General features: G+C 35.3%; 1 protein-coding gene across 1 annotated transcript; it reads left to right on the top strand.

Moving 5' to 3' along the window:
• The first annotated feature begins 17,861 nt into the window (after positions 1 to 17,861).
• LOC131163400 (pathogenesis-related leaf protein 4-like) lies at positions 17,862 to 18,353 on the top strand. The gene has a single exon (XM_058119993.1). It carries the CDS (start codon positions 17,862 to 17,864, stop codon positions 18,351 to 18,353), a length of 492 nt encoding a protein of 163 aa, XP_057975976.1.
• Positions 18,354 to 18,722: the final 369 nt, after the last annotated feature.

The following is an 18,722-nucleotide window of genomic DNA, read 5'->3' as shown; positions in this document are numbered from 1 at the left end:
TTCATCTGATTTCACATCAAACTTTCCTAAATGTTTATTGTCTCTAAGCACAAAACATTTATAGCCAAAGACATGAAAATATGATATGTTTGGTCTATGGTCATTCCATAATTCGTAAGGAGTCTTATTTAGAGATGGTCTAATCAAAACTCTATTTAGAACATAGCAGACGGTATTTACTGCCTCAGCCCAGAAGTACTTAGGTAGTTTATGTTTGGTAAGCATAGTTCTGATAATATCTTGTATGGACCTATTCTTTCTTTCAACTACACCATTCTGCTATGTGTTCTAAAAGCCGAAAAATTATGAGCTACTCCTAATGAATTGCAGTAGTTTTCCATGCCTTGATTCTTAAATTCTCTACCCCTATCACTTCGGATTTTAGTGACAGTATAACCCTTTTCATTTTGAATTTTATTACACAGTTTAATGAATTTTTCACCTGCTTCATGTTTGTGACTTAAAAATTGTACCCATGTATATCTTGAATAATCATCAGCTATGACGAATGTATATGATTTTTCTCCTAAAATCTGAGTTGGGTTTAGACCAAATAAATCTAAGTGTAGCATTTGAAGTGGCCTAGTAGTGGAATTACTTTCTTCTTCTTAAAGCTAGTTCTAACTTGTTTTCCTAATTGACATGCATCACAAATTTTATCTTTCACGAATTTAGTCTTGGGCAATCCCTTAACTAATTCTCCCTTAACAAGTTTAGATATTAAGTCCATGTTTGCATGTCCTAGTCTTCTATGCCAAATCCAACTAATCTCATTTATAGCAGAAAAACAAGTAACATGTTGAGAAGCAAGATTGTCAAGGCTAGTGATGTAGACATTTTCATGATGATCAGCAGTAAACAATATTTTGTTTTCAGATTTGTTTTCTACAGTGCATTTGTCATGTTCAAATGAGACTTTATAACTTTTATCACATAGTTGACTTATACTTAATAAGTTATGTTTCAATCCATCAACTAATAACACATTATCAATGACAAGTGAAGGTTCCTTACCAACCTTATCAACTCCAATGATTTTACCTTTAGAGTTTTCCCCAAATGTAATGAATCTTTCATTTTTGGATATGATAGATGCGAATTTAGCTTTGTCGAGCATCCGCTCTCCATATACCACTTGTCCTTCGAGGAGGACAATCTCAAGCACATCTCATGGTCATCGTGAGCCATCAGACATATATTCGCAATCTCGTCATCACTGGATTCAGATTCTGAACTACTTGTACTGTGAGTGTCCCAGCCCACCTTTAGAGCCTTCTTCTTCTTCTTCTTCTTAAAAACTTTCTTCAGATGGGGACAATCTGGCTTGATATGTCCAAATTCTCTACAGTTATAACACATGGGAGGATCATCCTTTTGCTTCCTTCTACTTGACTCTCCCTTTTTTGTTTTTGAGCCCTTGAATTTTCTAGTGTATTTCTTATTCTTTCTCATGAACTCTTAAATTTCTTAGTGATAAGTGCCATGTTTTCATCGAATTATGAATCAGTTCCCTCACTAGAGTAGTGAGATGATGCTTTAAGAGCTATAGCTTTCTTTGCTTTAATTTGCTCATTCTCATTCTTCCTCTCATTTATTGCAAGCTCATAGGTGATGAGCGATCCAATTAGTTCATCAACAGACATCTCCTTCAAATTTCCCCCTTTTGATATTGCAGTAGCTTTAGCTTCCCAAACTTGAGGTAGTCCCTTAAGTATTTTCTTGATCAACTCATAAGTAGGGTAAGATTTACCAAGAGTATTTAAAGAATTCGTGATGTGTGTGAATCTAGTGTACATGGATTGAATAGATTCATTAGTCACTAGTGAGCATGTCTATCCTACTATCTTTTACTTCCTTAGTACCTTCATATGTGACTTCTAATTTTTTCCAAATCTCTTTAGCAGAATTACATGCCATCACCCTATTAAACTCATTTACATATAGTGCACAAAATAGCAAGTTCATTGCAGTAGCATTTATTTTTATAGATTTCCAATCTTCTTTAATATACTCACCTTTAGTTTTGGGTACAGTTATGTTATCAACTACTTTCATCGGGATATGGTTTCCCTTGGAAGCAATTTTCCACACTTTCCAATCGACATTTAAAAGATATATACTCATTCTTCTTTTCCAATAGGTGTAATTTACACTGCAGAAAATAGGTGGTCTAGTGGACGAGTGTCCCTCACTGAATGGACTTACACCGATGTGTGCTATGTGATCTTTCTACAAAAATGACGGTTAAGTCTATGTAAACTCGCTTTGATACCAAATATTAATTCAGGTGTAATCCAAAGGGGGGGGGGTGAATTAGGTATTTTAAAAATATTAAAGATTATTTTACAGCTTAATCCCTATTTCTATGCTTAACAATTTAATTACAGGGGTTTGAATTTAATTCAAATTATTATCTCAATAAATTCTATTTTACCTAATTAATTATTAAGTGCGTGTGAGGTTATTCAACATACACACATGTAAGATAGGTAATGAAATACGTTGCGGAAATTAAAAGGAGTAAAGGAAGAGAGAAGGCAAACACAATTTTTACGAGATTCAGCCAACTCAGCCTATGTCCTCACCTTGAGCAACTCACTCAAGGATTCCACCAAATCCCTGCTCCTTTAACTGAGGCGGAGCTTCCCTTACATCCACTGCTTACAAGAGGCATAGCTTCCTCCTCACCCGGTTCACAAACCGAATCGTGATTACAATATAGAATTTCGAATCTACAAAACAACTCAATATTGCTTCTAATAAAGCTAGTGAGTACAATGGAAATTCCTAACACATATCCATATGATAAAACTTGAAGCTCAGTATGTATGTAACGATGTAATCGTTATATGAATGATATGCTTCACAAAATTTCCCTTTGATCAAATATCCCAAAATAATTATATAAGTAAATGCTTTGGAGAACTTAGAATTTTAGTTCAACTTTCTAGATGCAAGAATACCGAATGTGAACTTACTAAAAATTTGTCTTGAATATTATGAAAATCTAAGTTCTTGCTATAAAATAATTTGTGAAGTTGAATCTTTGAATAAATAAAAGACTTTGAATATTGTAAAGATTTAAATACTACTTGTCACAACAAAATTTCTCACAAATATATATATTGAGAACCTTTAGACTTTTAAATCAAGTAGATTTTGCAATAACCAAATATTGAGTATTTGAATGAAAATAAGAACTTGACGATCTTCAAATATTCAATGTTTAGAAAATCCTTTCACAAATAAATTTTTATGTATCAACACAAGATTTTTCCTTTCTCAGTAAGAGTAATAGATGTATGAATATGAGATATGAAAAATCTTCAAGATATCTATATATTGAAAACACAAACCATTCCCTTATTTACCAAACCTCAATCACCAGAGCTTGCTTTCAAGATGTGTAAATGAAATCCCTTCGAAAAGATGAGATGATTTGCCTAAACTTGATGCATATAGTTGGAGTGTAGGCGAACGTATTGCAATATGTTCAAGTTTCTCAATATTATCCAAAACATTGGGGGACTAGGGTTTAGAGGTTGATTATATAGGTAATCTTAGCCTTAGGATAAATCCTGACCATTGGATCAATTTGATCAAGTATATAACCCGCATGTTCTCTCGCTAAAGATATTATTTTTAAACTTCCCGCAAGTTCAGACGATTAAAGATTAGGGTTCAGACGTCTGATATTCCTTAAAGCTTTGAAAAATTAAACTGGACATAGGGTTAGACGACTAAACTTAAGGTTTAGACTTTTGAAGCCCTTGCTTCAGACAACTCAACGGAAGGTTCAGACGTCTGAAGTTGTTCTGCCTATTCTGAGTTTCAATAATTAATTTTTAGACGACTGAACTAATTTTTCAGTATTCTGAGGAAATTCTTCAGACGTTTGAGAGTAATCCTCAGTCGTCTAGGCAGTCCAACTTCAGTTATTTTATTTTATTTTCAAAAAACATTTTTTTTCTTGCTTTGCTTTTTTATAAAAATTTTTTTGGGATTTTAAATAGAGTCTCTACGTCAATGAATAACCCCAAAAATATTTTCATGAGATGCATGAGTCCTAAGGTCAGTCTAGCGTATATTTTGAGTTTCGAATTAAGTCATATGAAATTTGTAAATACATTTAGTTCTAAATACCCATTCCCATGACGATCTTGAACTTGCCGCTTGCATCTTCATTCTTTTACTCTTTTATTTCCTTGGATTGTGCCAAGTTGTATATCCTTTAATCCTTATGGCTTCCATGACTTTCTAACCTTCCGTGCATGCTAAATATTGTTCCTGTTTACAATCTCAATGCACAGATCAAATACCAAGTAATTTGTCATTATCAAAACAGGATTGGACTCATAGAGTCAACAGAAAGGAAACTCATTAGAACTTATGGAGGAACAAATTCTATTTGGAGTTACATAAATGCTTTTCTTAGGTTCTAGGCTTTGGAAGAGTGATGTCTATTGGCCTACGAAGTGGTTTGTCCCTAAAATGTCAAATCTTAGCATATTCATTCCACCTTTGGTATACTAAGATCATTTGAGAATCAAGTCAATCTGCAAATCCAAGTATATAACCAATCTAAACTTATTGCATATATTCATTGGTTAAAATATGAAATCATTGGCTATAGCTTAATTAAAATCCACTTCCAAATGAACAAAAATATCCTTGCTTGGTATAAAATTCTTAATGCTTAATCCGTGCTTGAATGTACAATTCTTATGTTGAACACACTCAATCCATTGTGCAAGACTGGGCTTTAGGAAATGAATCATATGTTAAGCATCGTCTAATCCTTAACTTATCTTGGAGTCTTAAAAGCCTAATAAAATTTTATTCATCTCTCTAGGCTTAAGTACGGTTGATCATAACTCTTTATTCATGGAGTGCCAATGTCTATAGTTTAAGACTGAGACCCATGTTTTACATCACAATTTTGGAGGAGCTTATAGGAGGCTCTGGGGTCTCAGTTATCATTCAGCATGACCTTCCATTTTCAGACCAATGGGTAGACAAAATGGACGATCTAGATACTTGAGGATATGCTACGAGCATGTGTGCTAGATTTCAGGGGTAGTTGGACCTAGTATATGTCTCTGGTTGAGTTTGCGGATAATAACAGCTATCACGCCAACATCGGCATGACACCTTATGAGACGTTATATGGCAGGGGGTGTCATTCTCCATTATACTAGAATGAAATGGGTGAGAGGCGAGTTTTAGGACCAGAATTAGTACAACAGGCGTACGATAAAGTCTAACTTATTAAAGACAGAATCAGTGTAGCGCAGAGTCGGTAGAAAAGCTACGCAGATACTTGTTGCCAAAAGTTGGAGTTCGAAGTGGGAGATTAGGTGTTTTTGAAAGTAACACTGCTGATAGGGGCTATGAGATTTGGGAAGAAGGGTAAGCTAAGCCCTAGGTTTATTGGCCCACTCGAGATACTAGAAAGAGTGGGTCTAGTTGCCTACGGGCTAGCTTTACTACCAGCTCTATCTAGAATACATGACGTATTTCATGTTTCCATGTTAAGGAAATATGTCTCAGATCCCTCCCATGTGATCAACTACGAGGAGATAGAGCTTAGGGATACACTTGCATATGAGGAGACACCAGTACAGATCTTAGATAGAAAAGAACAGAAGTTAAGTACTAAAAGAATTCTACTAGTAAAAGTCCTGTGGAGGAATCATGCAGTAGAGGAAGCATCGTGGGAGCTCGAGGAAGAAATATGATAGAAGTACCCACATCTGTTCAGTGGGGATCAACATTAGATAGGGAGGAGTAGTAATAATTCAGGTAAAATAGATAGAGTTTGGTTTTAATTTATACAAAGCAGGAGGATGTATGTATAAGTGGTATTTTAGGTTATAGGAAAGATAGTGTTTTGGTTTTGGGAAAATTTTCTTTTTATGTGTATGTTGACTCTATGAGTCCAATCCTATTTTGATAATGACAAATTGTGACACCCCCAATTTTTTTTTCGTACAAATTTTTTTTTCACTAATAAATAAATATTCACTCGTCATCTATAACATTCATAAATTGGCCACGTCAACAACCCTACTACCAATCATACGATCCGACTTGCAATGGGTACCAAGTAAAAGGTTATTTTATTATTACAACCTAACAGTGGAAGACAATATATATCATCTAAAATACAATACCCAGAGTATTTACATACACATATATACATCATCATCACAAACTCAAAACAACCCAACTCTAGGGAAATTACACATTCCCTAATCCAAAAACTCACCCTGTGTGTCAGGGTCCCAGTTCCCTATGATCACGGAGCTCTATCACCTGGTCTATCCCTGTTCCCTAAAAAATTTAGATAATTTGGGTGAGACACATCTCAGTAAGAAGGAATAAATTATTTACAGTGTGTGGCCATATGAGTTCAGTTATAACATGCTTTATTTTTCAAAACAACATTTCATCTGAGAAAATACACTGATATTCACATTCACATAATCATATAGATATACAACACAAGATTTTATAAACTTTAAAACCATTTCTCAAGTTTATTCATTTCCAACACACATAATTACCCGCGAAGTTCCTGAGAATAGGAAAGATTGCCCGTCCATACAGGTAGCTTCCCTCTACCCTAACACGTTATCCAGCTAGGAATGACCACATCTGATACCTATCAGGGCACTCACCATACTCAGTAAGCCATCAAGTGAAGAGTTTCACTTCACCTCAATTATTTATTTTATAAAACACACACTCTTTCATTTTTTATAATCATTTCCCATTTTAACTCATTACATATCTATGTATACATAAATTCACATTTATATACTTTACATAATACATTAATTCACATAATTCCAATTCTCAACACATTCACGATTTCCATACTGAGCATACCTCCCCAACGGCATTAGTAGGAATCTCACACGCACACACAGTCTCCATACTGAGCATACCTCCCCAACGACATCAGTAGGAACTCCACACACACACAGAGTCTCCATACTGAGCATAACTCCCCAATGGCATCAGTAGGAATTTCGCACACACACATAGTCTCCATACTGAGCATACCTTCCCAACAACATCAGTAGGAACTTCACACACACACACACAGAGTCTCCATACTGAGCATACCATCCCAACGGCATTAGTAGGAACTTCACACACACACACAGTCTCCATACTGAGCATATCTCCCCAACGACATCAGTAGGAACTTCATACACACAATCTCCTTACTGAGCATACCTCCCCAACGGCATCAGTAGGAACTTCACACACACATAATCTCCACACTAAGCATACCTCCCCAACAACATAAGTATGAACTTCATACACACAATCTCCCTATTGAGCATACCTCCCCAACGACATCAGTAGAAACTTCACACACACACACACAATCTCCATACTGAGCATACCTCCCCAACGGCATTAGTAGGAACTTCACACACACACACATAGTCTCCATACTGAGCATACCCCCCCAATGACATCAGTAGGAACTTCACCCACACACACACAACCTCCATACTAAGCATACCTCCCCAACGACATCAGTAGGAACTTCACACACATACACACACACAATCTCCATACTGAGCATACCTCCCCAACGACATCAGTAGGAAAGGAATACTACCAACCCGCAATTATTGTGCGGTGTTGGCATATCATCACTCATATTTCAGTATATCTCAATTCAATTTAATATAAATATTCTCATCATTTTTTGTGCACATTTCATCATTTCATAATAATATATATTATATTTCACGTATTTCCACAAATACTCATATCAGTAATTTGTGCAAACTCTTTTCATGCAAATAATTTCTACTCACGTATAAATATCATATCAATCATTCTCATTTCAATATTTTCTTAGAAAACACACATCGTTATATTCCACATTTTACAATATAAGTCACATACCACACAATTTTCATTTAATATTCACAATTTAATATTACTCACACGCCACACAATTTATCTAATATTTATATCATAATCATTTTCAGGGAAAATTCCATATGCTCATTTTCACATATTAATTTAAACAGTAATTTTAAAAATGCTGCTATAATTTATTCCCCTTACTTGGCTTACTGAGAGTCTCGTTAAAACCCAAAATCCCACACCCTTGGCGCCCGAAATTCAAATCCTGCAATTTGCATTTTCCTCAGATTAATTAACCTATTTTCCCAAAATAATACCCATCTAACCTTCCCTAGGCTCCATATTCCTCAAATTAACATTTAAACTAATATTTAACACCCCTACTTAATTTTTTGAATTTTGCATGTGGGTCCCAAAATTACACTCGTGGCGGCGCTCACCCGAGCCCTAAATACCAGAAATCCTACTTCAACTCCAGATGCTCAACATTTTAGAATTTTCAAATTAATCCTAATTAATTAAAAATAAGCCCCTTAATAACCCCCGTACCCCAAATTTGGGATTTTGCCTACGACGACCCCATGAGAATTTCGTCCCGCTAGACTTGTAAGGAATCGCCCCTAGATTCTTGTGGTAGTGTCCGTTCTTCAATCAGGCTTATAATTTTCTAGAAATTAAAGAAAAAAGGAGAAATTGGCTTACCCCACGAGATACGTCTACGCTGCTTCTCCTACCGATCCGCTCTGGTAGAAATGACGGTAGCGGAGAATGGAGCTCAACGGTATCTTCTGATTCTCAATTGGACAAGAATCTACTACAAAATTGAGGAGAGAAGGATAAAGAATAAGAGGAGAGAGAGAGACTGCGTAGGTCTCCTGCGCAGACTAAAGAAGAAATTGAAGAAGGGGGGGGCGGGCTCTCCAATTGCGTCCTGAAGCTTCAAGCTTTAGGATGTTAAGTTTATATATAATAATAATAATAATAATAATAATAATAATAATATATTTAATTAATATTAATAATAATATATTTTATTAATAAAAATACAAAATAAATTTTAATTATTTTTTTCTTTTTTTATAAATCCGATTAATTAATTAATTAATTTTTTTTTTTTGGAATCACTCTCCTAATATTCTATATCCCTTTTTGGGGTTATTACACAATTCACTTGGTATTTGATTTGTGCATTGAGAATATGAACATGAACTATATTAAGCATGCACGGAAGGATAACAAGTCATGGAAGCCATAAAGAATAAAGTATACACAATTTGGTAGATCCATGGAACTCAAAGAGTACAAGAATGAAGATGCAAGCACCAAGTTCAAGAATGTCATGGGAATGGGTATTTAGAACTCATGTATTTATATTTTCATATGATTTAATTTGAGGCTCAACATTTACCCTAGAATGACTTTAGGACTCATGCATTTCATGAACATCATTAGGGGACATCATGGACTTAGAAATATTTTCAAAACCCCGGAAAATACTTTTATAAAAGAGCCAAGAAAGAGAGAAAAGCATAATTTTCAAACTATAGAGAAAAATTCAGGAAATAGATCACTTCAGTAGCCTGAAGTCAACTTCAGTTGCTTGAAGAATTTTTTCAAAAGCCTGAAGATTAAGTTCGGTCATCTGAGGAATTAATGGTGAAATACAGAACCTAGCCGAGACACTTCGGTCGCCTGAACCTGAGACTTCGGTCGCCTAAAATTGTCACTTCAGGAGCTTGAACTCCACTTCAGTCGCCTGACCTTGTATTCAGGTTGATTTTTTTTGAAGCACTAAGGAACTTCAGTTGCCTGAACTTACAGGAAAAATTAAAAAATTTAATTTTTATTAAGAGAACTTGCAAGATATTTTTCAATCCAATGGTCAAATTGATTCTAAGGGTTAAACACCTATATATTGAACATCTAAATCCTAGTGTGGAAGCTAAGACAAATGAGAAAAGAAGAGAACATCTTGTTGAATAGAGAATTGAGAAACTTGAACGTATTGATAAACGATTGCCTGCACTTCAACTTACAATCATCAAGCTTAGACAAATCAACTCAGAAAATCAAAGGGAATATATTTACACTTCTTGATTTCAACTTGGTATTGAGGTTTGGTATATCAATCTGCACGTTCACATTTATTCTCATAAGAGTTTTTCATATATACTGATTTGCTTGTTGATATATATATATATATATATATATATATATATATATATATATATATTTCAAAGAACTTCTCATCTCTAAATCAATTATTGAACATAAACTGAGTGATTGATTTTGAGTGTATTTATTTATAAATTACTTACATAAGATTACTACTCAAGAAAGGTTTTTGGCATAGGTTAATCAGTTTTGATACAAGTGTGTGTTCAGTTAATGGATCTATATTTTAGATATATTAAAACACTTGATTAAATATCCATAGTGTTCATAACGATGTATTATTGAGGGATATTTTCTAAAAGATATTACATTGGGTTTTTGATCTTTGGAATACATATCGTATATATATATATATATATTTGCATATTACAAAGATCGTGTTGTGATTGAATATTTGAAAGAAATATTTTTGTTTTTTTATTGATATAATATTCAAGATAAAGCTTTTTGATAAGTTCACATTTGATATTCGTGCATTTTTGTAAAGTGAACTAGAACCCTAATATTCTCCAAAGCGTTTAAATATATCATTACTTGGGAGTTTTGATGAAAAGGGAAATTGTGTGTTGAAGCATAATCATTCATTAATGATTGTATCGTTACATACATTTTGAGCTTCAAGTTTCATCATATGATTATGTATTAGGAACATCAATTGTACTCACTAGCTTTGGTAGAAGCAACATTGAGTATTTTGCAGATTAAATTGTATTCACGGTTTAGTTTGTGAACCGGGTTTGAGGAGAGAGTTGTATCTCTTGTAAGCAGTGGATTAGGAGGGAACTGTACCTCTTGTAAGTAGCGGATTAAGAGGAAGTTGCACCTCTTGTAAGTAGCGGATTGTAAGGGAAACTCTGTCCCAATTTAAGGAGTAAGGATTAACACTTGAGTGGGTTGCTTAAGGTGAGGATGTAGGTTGGGTTGGCTGAACCTCGTAAAAAAGTGTTTGCATTCTCTCTTCCCTTATCTCTTTATTTTCCTCATTGCATTCCAATATCCAGCTTGCATGTATGTTTGTTGAATAATCTCACACGAACATGATAAGTAATTGGTTACATTTAGACATAAGGACTAAGTGGGAATAAGTTTCAAAGAATTTTTAAAATACCCAATTCACCCCCCTCTTGGGATTATACCTAAATCAATAGTGTATACTTGTAATCTTCTAGAACCTTGAATGTAACCACAGTATTCCTCTGCCATAAGTGAGGGTAATTAATAAAATAAGTTGCAAGTTTTCCTCAGAAGGTGGTGTATAGCATAGATAGAAAATTTCGAGGACAAAATTTTATAAGGAGGGGAGAATGTAGAAACTTGAAAATTATAATAATTAAAAAATAGAGAGAAAAGGAAATTAAAAGGGGATTAAAGCAGGGTTCATCGATGAATGCCCTGGTTTCGTTGACGAACTCCCATGTAGTGTTCGTGGACGAGTTTTAGCGTTCGTTGACGAAGAGATACTGAGGGGGGGTATTTTAGACCCATCGGTTCGTTGACGAGTTCTTTACCTTCGTCAACGAACTACCTTCTTTGGTTTGTCAATGAGTACATGTGACTCGTCGACGAGGCCATGTGTCAAGTCAGCTATAAATATGCTGAAATTAGGATTTAGCGTGGAAAATATATATAAATATATATATATATATCTCTCTCTCTCTCTCTCTCTTATTTTCTCTCTCTACCCTCGGTTCTTCCTCCTTTTCTCTACAAATTTGACTTCATTTCTCCTCGTTTCAACGGTCAGAAGCTACCATGTTGATCCTAGGGAGATTCTCTATAACTTAACCGAAGTAGAATTTTAGTTTGAGGAGTTCAGGCATTATCCCAAAATTAGGGTAAGTGGGTTATTTAAGGTTTATTTGGTTAGAAGGCTTTTATGAGCCTAATTCTATATTAAATATTGATATACTGGCATTTGGGATAATTAAACTAGGGTGTTATAATTTCAGGATTTGAGGTTCCAAACACTTCAGCCATGGATTGAGAAGCCCCATGGGTATTATCTCAGGAACCCAGGTAAATGATAAATAGTTCATAGTTTAGAAATGTGGGTATGATAATTATTCTGGATATTCAGTTGATTGACAGGGATATATATATATATATATATATATATATATATATGTATATAATTTTAGGGTTTGGAATTATGAGTGCCGTAGGCATGAGATAGAGAAATAATAAATAGAACCTAGACAATATGGTAACGGGAAATATGTTTTGCCAGGTAATTTAAAGATTTTATCAGTATATCACAGTATTTGAATATGAGTTACAGAGTATGATTTTAAACTAAATAAAGCATGGTAACTATATAGTATTGCAGTAGATATTTATAGAATTTTATTTAATTGTGTGCCATAAGGAAAATACTGGAATATTTATAGAATTTTATACAAATTTACGAACTTATGATTAAGTTTTTACAGAGTTATGAAATACAGATTTATTTATAGAACTACAACTATACAGAGTTTTATAGAATTATAGTTTACATGGTTATATAGAATTGCAATATATAGTATTCTACAGAACCATGTTTATACAGCATTATGCAGAACTATGCAATATAGTATTGTATAGAAACATGTCTATACAGAGTTTTACTATACCATGATTATATAGAATGTTTTATAGAACCATGATATACAGAGCATAGAACTATGACATACATAAATACAGAGTATTCAAAAATATAGATTATACAAAAATACAGATTATACAAAATTACAGAGATTTACAGTGTCATGGTTAATACAGATGATATAGAATCATGGTAAAACAGATAGATCTTATATAGAAATAGTATTATATAGTATCAGACCCTGATGGAACATACTAGCTTACAAAGCACGATACTGTAGCTATACAGTATAGACAGTGTAACCATATGTCTCAGATAGAGTATGGTACATCTGATTGGGCCACAGGTAGGGTAGAGGGCTCCCTGGCATTCGACCAGGTGGAGTGGGGCCTTTCGTGCTATAGTCATATACAGATGCATACAGTTAGGCTGCCATTGGAGGGTCAACCAGTGTCTAACCCCACCTATGGCCCGTACAACCCAGTCATGAGGGATTAAATCATGACATACATCCATCTAAGGAAGTTTTCAAAGTTATGTATACATATATTTTTATATCATTCATAGAAAACAAAGATTACCTATTATAGATAGAACTATGGTTGAATAGATAATTCAGAAAATAATACATTTTAAACGACATAGATGTGGATTTTTATTCAGATACTTTTTATATGATATCCTATTTACAGTTTTAATTAAAGTTCACGTTTTATGTATAGACTCATATGCCACACATTAGTAATAACATGTTTTTCCTTACTGAGAGGTGTCTCATCTCAACATTATAAATATTTCAGGTAACCCAGAGAGGCATGCAAGGCCAGCTCATAGATAAAGGAGGTGGCTGAGTCGGTGTGGTTTTCGGGTGAGTTTTGGGCTGTGTAGTAGAGCCCCCAATATTTTGGGGATTTTTAAGGAAAGAATGTATATGTGTGTATGTATGTACATGTGGATCTGTAGAACTCTAGTATTGTGTAATTTGGATGTTATGTTTTCTTGCTGCATAGGTAAAATATAGGGATTGCACAAGTTACCACGACGCCTACTCTGGGTCGTGAATATGATAGATATTTGTTTACAGTGTATCGGAGATTATGTTATATAGTTTAACAGATAAATAAAAAAAAATGGTTAGAAATTTTGGGGGGTCGTTACAATATTTGGGTGGTGGATGTTTGGTAAGCCTTTCATCATCTTCTTGCTTCCCAACTATTTCAAACTTTCAAAATTTAAGGACTTAAATAGCCAGTCTTTGTCTTTGATGATAGTGCTCAAACACCTTGGCGTATCATGTTGAATGGCGAATGGAAACATTCGATTCTTTGCCATTTGTACTCGAGTAATGATCTTACCTCGAGTGTCTATTATCATCATCTGCTTATCTTTAAGGCTAATGTGGTAGCCTTTCTCCACAAGCTGTCTAAGACTAAGTATATTAGTCTTCATGGCTGGCACATAGTACACGTTGGAGATAAAAGCATGGTCTTCATCCTTCCTTTTGATTAGAACATTTCCCCTTCCTCGAAATAGGACTTTAGAAAGATCACCAAATGATATCTCTCCCGAAACTTTCTCATCAAGTTCATTAAGTAGGTTCTTTCTTCCAGTCATGTGATTGTTGGTTCTAGAGTCAAGGTACTAAATATTTTGGGCCTGTTGGGTTGAATTGTGTGCCATCAGCATCAATGATTCTCCTTTGGCTTTCTCCTTTTCTGCAAAGTTAGCATTTTCATTTACTTTGTGATTTTGGGGATTACCTCTACGCTCATTACTATAGTGTCCGTACTTGTGGCAGTTGTAGCACTGAACGTTTCTCTTGTCTACGTTCAAATGATTATTGTATCCCCCTTTTCTTCCTTGTATTCTACCTCATGGGACATAGTTCTATTGATTGTATCCTTCTCTAGTGGGACCTCTTCTGCCTTTGCTGGCTTCTCTGGATTCAAAATTTTCAAAATTTCTTCCACGAGATCCTTGGCTTCGTCCTTTTCCTCGTTGTGATGTACCCCCTTTATTGTATCTATCTGTAGTGAAGGAAAACTTTGTTTAGAAGGCTTGCTCCAGTGCTTTATCATCACTCCTTTTGTTGATTTTTTGTTCATGGGCTTGGAGTGAGCCCACAAGTTCTTTTACGGACATGGTTTCCAAATCTTTTGTTTCTTCCATGGTCACAACTATATAATCAAATTTTGGATCCAAAGATCGTAAATTTTTTTCACAAATTCTCTTGTCGTTGAGAGTCTCTCCATTTATTCTCAATTGATTTGATACTACCATAAGTCACGTATAGTAATCAACAATTGATTCAGTAGATTTCATTATTAAAGATTCGAAATCACCTCGCAATGTTTGAAGACAAATCTTCTTTACTTTGTCTACACCTTTGTGTGTTCGATGGAGAGAGTCCCAAACTTCTTTAGACCCCTTGGCAGAGGCAATGATTTCAAACGTGGTCTCATCAAGGGCTTGGTAGATTATGGACTTCGCCTTACAATCCTTCTTCGATCGGTTCGTAAGATCGTTCTTTAAGCATCAGACATAGTTGGTTTGGCTTCTTTTGATGGGTTTTCTCTATACCCATCTTCAACGATGTCCATGACATCCTAAGCACCTAGTAGGGCTCTCTTTTGAATAGACCAATTATCATAGTTCTCCCATGTCAGCTTTGGAATCACCACTTGTGTAGTACCGTTCGTCATTGGGTTTAATATATATATAAAACCAGAGTGATAGAGATTGATTTTAGAAAATCTGATGCCACCAATGTGTTCAGAAGGTCAACAAACGTTAGGAATTGATTTTGGGTTAATACAAACCGGTTTAAAAATCATTGAACCGGCTAAAAAACAATTTTGGACTGGTTTGACTTAGACCTGTTTTTCTTAACAGAGATAAAAGGCATCAGTTCTTACTGTTAGTCCACGTGGTGGCTTTTGGGCGTGTTGCGTGTCAGCGATTGGACGTGGGTCCGTCAGCCGTGTCAAGTCGTGCTCGTGGGTCTGGTTTCTGATTGCTGGGCTGGGTCACAGATCGGGTGTCTGGGTCGGATCACGTTAGTTGGGAAAAGAAGATGCGTGCGGGCATGTGAGGGGCATGGCGTTGGCGGTTAGTATCTTCGCCGGCGTGTGCGGCGTGTGTGGAGGACATTGTTTTGTTTGTCAGCGCGTGAAAACACATGTGGAGGCTCTCGGACTCCGTTTGAAGCACGATTTTCACCGCTGAACTTGTCTCGATGCGAATTTCATAATAGTATGCTCAATTTTGGATTTAGAATAACTTCAAATTTGGAAAAAAAAAAAATTCAAATTTCCCTTCTGTTCGTCTCTATTTGGCGAATTTCGGCAAACCTGAAGCTCTGATACCAATGATAGGTAGAAGGAACTCACTCAATCACTGGTTGTGATTGAAACTTAGTGAGGATTACACTCAATTTGCACAATAAACACTCAATTGAATTTAATATGAAAAATTAAAATATAGACAACTTCTCAAAATACAATTTCTCTCTTCTAACTAGTTATTCACCCTCTCTACACCACATCTTACATTCCACACACACACACACACACACATATATATAGCAAAGGATGGATGATAGGTGAAGATTATAATCAACAATGGTGGCTGGAGTTGGTGAGGTTTGGTGAGGTTGCTGCTGACTCCAGTCCAAATTCAACAGAGGTGGACTGCCGGCTATCTCCAATCAAGTTTAATTTTCAACATATTTTTGTATATAAATTTGGGTATTTGAAAAAGGCTAACAATTTCTCTATTTAAAATTTATTTACATGTACACATTTTCCAAATTCAAAGTGTAAAATCTGTGATCTAGCCCATTAAGTAATTAAATATATTTTTTTAAAAAAAATTGAAGGATTTTAATTAAAATAAAGGAGTTGACGTCTAGAAGGGTTGGATTGTTAGTAAACTGATTTTGTTTAAGAAAGAAACCATTAAAGAGAGAGAAATGTTGGTCAAAACGTATCCAAAGTCTAGGGGCAAAATAGCAAAATGCTTGTTTTTCTTTTTTCCCCCAAATGGAATAAATGATATATAGGGTCAAAATCATATAAACTACTAACTTTCCATCTTAATTCAACCAAGAAAGTTTTTTTTTTTTTTTGTTTAATTTGATACAAAGAAGCACTTTTTTTTTTTTTTTTTCTTTCTTGAATTTAATTTGACTATGACACATGGGTCTTGAACCACACAAATGGGAGGTACCCATTTTTCTTCTCCTGCCCCTTTTCAATCCTCTCAAAAATTTGAACCTGAAAATTTTCCAACCTATAAAACATTATCTTTACGATATTTGTATTCATTTATTTCACCACTTTACTTATTTAGATGTTAATTTTTATGATATTAATTTTTTTTACATGATAATTAGACTACTTTAACTTTACCTTTTAAATTAAAGTAACATTTTTTTTATAGATATGTAGGTTATGGTAAAATTGAATAAATCATCATAATAATGTTGTCAAATTTGTAAAAGCTATTAGATAAAAACCACCAGTCTTTAATTTTAGACTAAACCTGTCTTTTGGGCACTAGTCCTCTTATCTAATCTTCCCATTTAATAAAAACATTTTAAATAGTGAATCTTATTAAATTATATGTAGGCCCAATAATGTAAGATTTACTATTTAAAATATTTTTATTAGATGAAAGGATTTGTGAAAGGACTATACTATCTTTATGTATACTACTTAAAGGGATTTTTTTTTTATGCTACTCATTAATTTAGTTTTTGAACAAACTAGAGTGGTGTGAAGGGCACATACAAAAGTAAGTTATTGGGTCTTGCATCAAAGTATAATATTGCTCCTGTTTTATTATTAATGAATTGCAAATTATACATAAAAAGCCATCACACATTTTTTTTTCCCAATTATATATATAATAAGCAACAAACTTCTTCATGTGAGCATTGGAGTGACCGAGTGAGGTGTGACGTAGGACCCTAAATAATTAGCCTTCTTCATTTGGATTCATGCAGGCTGAGATAAAGCCATGCCATATTTGGCGTGCATGTGAATCTTAAACCCCTAATTTCATTTCAAAGACGACTAATTAGCATCATCTTCTCTTCTCACTTCTTTATAAATACTCCCCCCTCCCCCACTTCTCTCTAAGCACTCACACCTACGCATCAATCTTAATTTTCCTTTTCAACATTACTTACACAATAACAACCGAAATGGGCCACACCATTACCGGCAGCGGCCCACTCCTGCTGGCCGTCGTCGTTCTCTCCGCCGCCGCCGGATGCTCCCTCGCCCAAAACTCCATCGGAGACTACCTGGCCGCTCACAACGCCGCCCGGAAGCAGGTTGGCGTGGTGCCGCTGCAGTGGAACCAGACGGTGGCGGCGTACGCTCAGAATTACGCGAGCCAGAGGGCAGGCGACTGCACGCTGGAGCACTCGGGAGGGCCTTACGGAGAGAACATCGCCGAAGGCTACGGGGCTTTTAGCGGCAAAGAAGCGGTGGATCTCTGGCTGTCGGAAAAGCCTAACTATGACCACGACTCCAACTCCTGCCAGGGAGGAGAGTGCCTGCACTACACTCAGGTCGTTTGGGGCGACTCTGTCGGACTAGGGTGCGCTAGAGCTACGTGCGCCAACGGATGGGCCTTCGTCACTTGCAACTACTATCCTCCAGGGAACTACGGGGGAGAAAGACCCTATTAATTAAAATATGAGTTAATCGTGGGGTGCGTTCGGACCACAGCATCAGCAAGATGAGGGGTCTATTCCAATATCGATATATACAAAAAATATTTGAAATAAGGCGCATGCATCTGTTCAAAATGGAATGTAAGTGCGCATGTGGTTTTTTTTTTTTTACCCTTTATCCAGGTTTAGAGAGAGAAAAGAAGATTTGGATTAGAATAATGCTTTGCTTTTTTATTTTTTTCCCTGTTAATTTATTTCTTTAATAGGGTTCTTGTCAACTTCTATCTATAGTAAGAGCTCATTGAATGTACGGACAAGAATGGTAGCATCCATATGAAATAGAGTTAATCATTCGGTTAAGGAACAATGTAACTATAGTAGAAA

The sequence above is a fragment of the Malania oleifera genome, chromosome 9 (assembly GCF_029873635.1).
Source record: "Malania oleifera isolate guangnan ecotype guangnan chromosome 9, ASM2987363v1, whole genome shotgun sequence".
NCBI lineage: Eukaryota > Viridiplantae > Streptophyta > Magnoliopsida > Santalales > Ximeniaceae > Malania > Malania oleifera.
Note: the sequence above shows the minus strand (reverse complement) of the source record. Positions and strands in the feature narration are given on the sequence as shown.

Coding starts and splice junctions, on each gene's coding strand:
- LOC131163400 (XM_058119993.1), top strand. CDS start 17,862: ATGGGCCACACCATTACCGGCAGCGGCCCACTCCTGCTGGCCGTCGTC.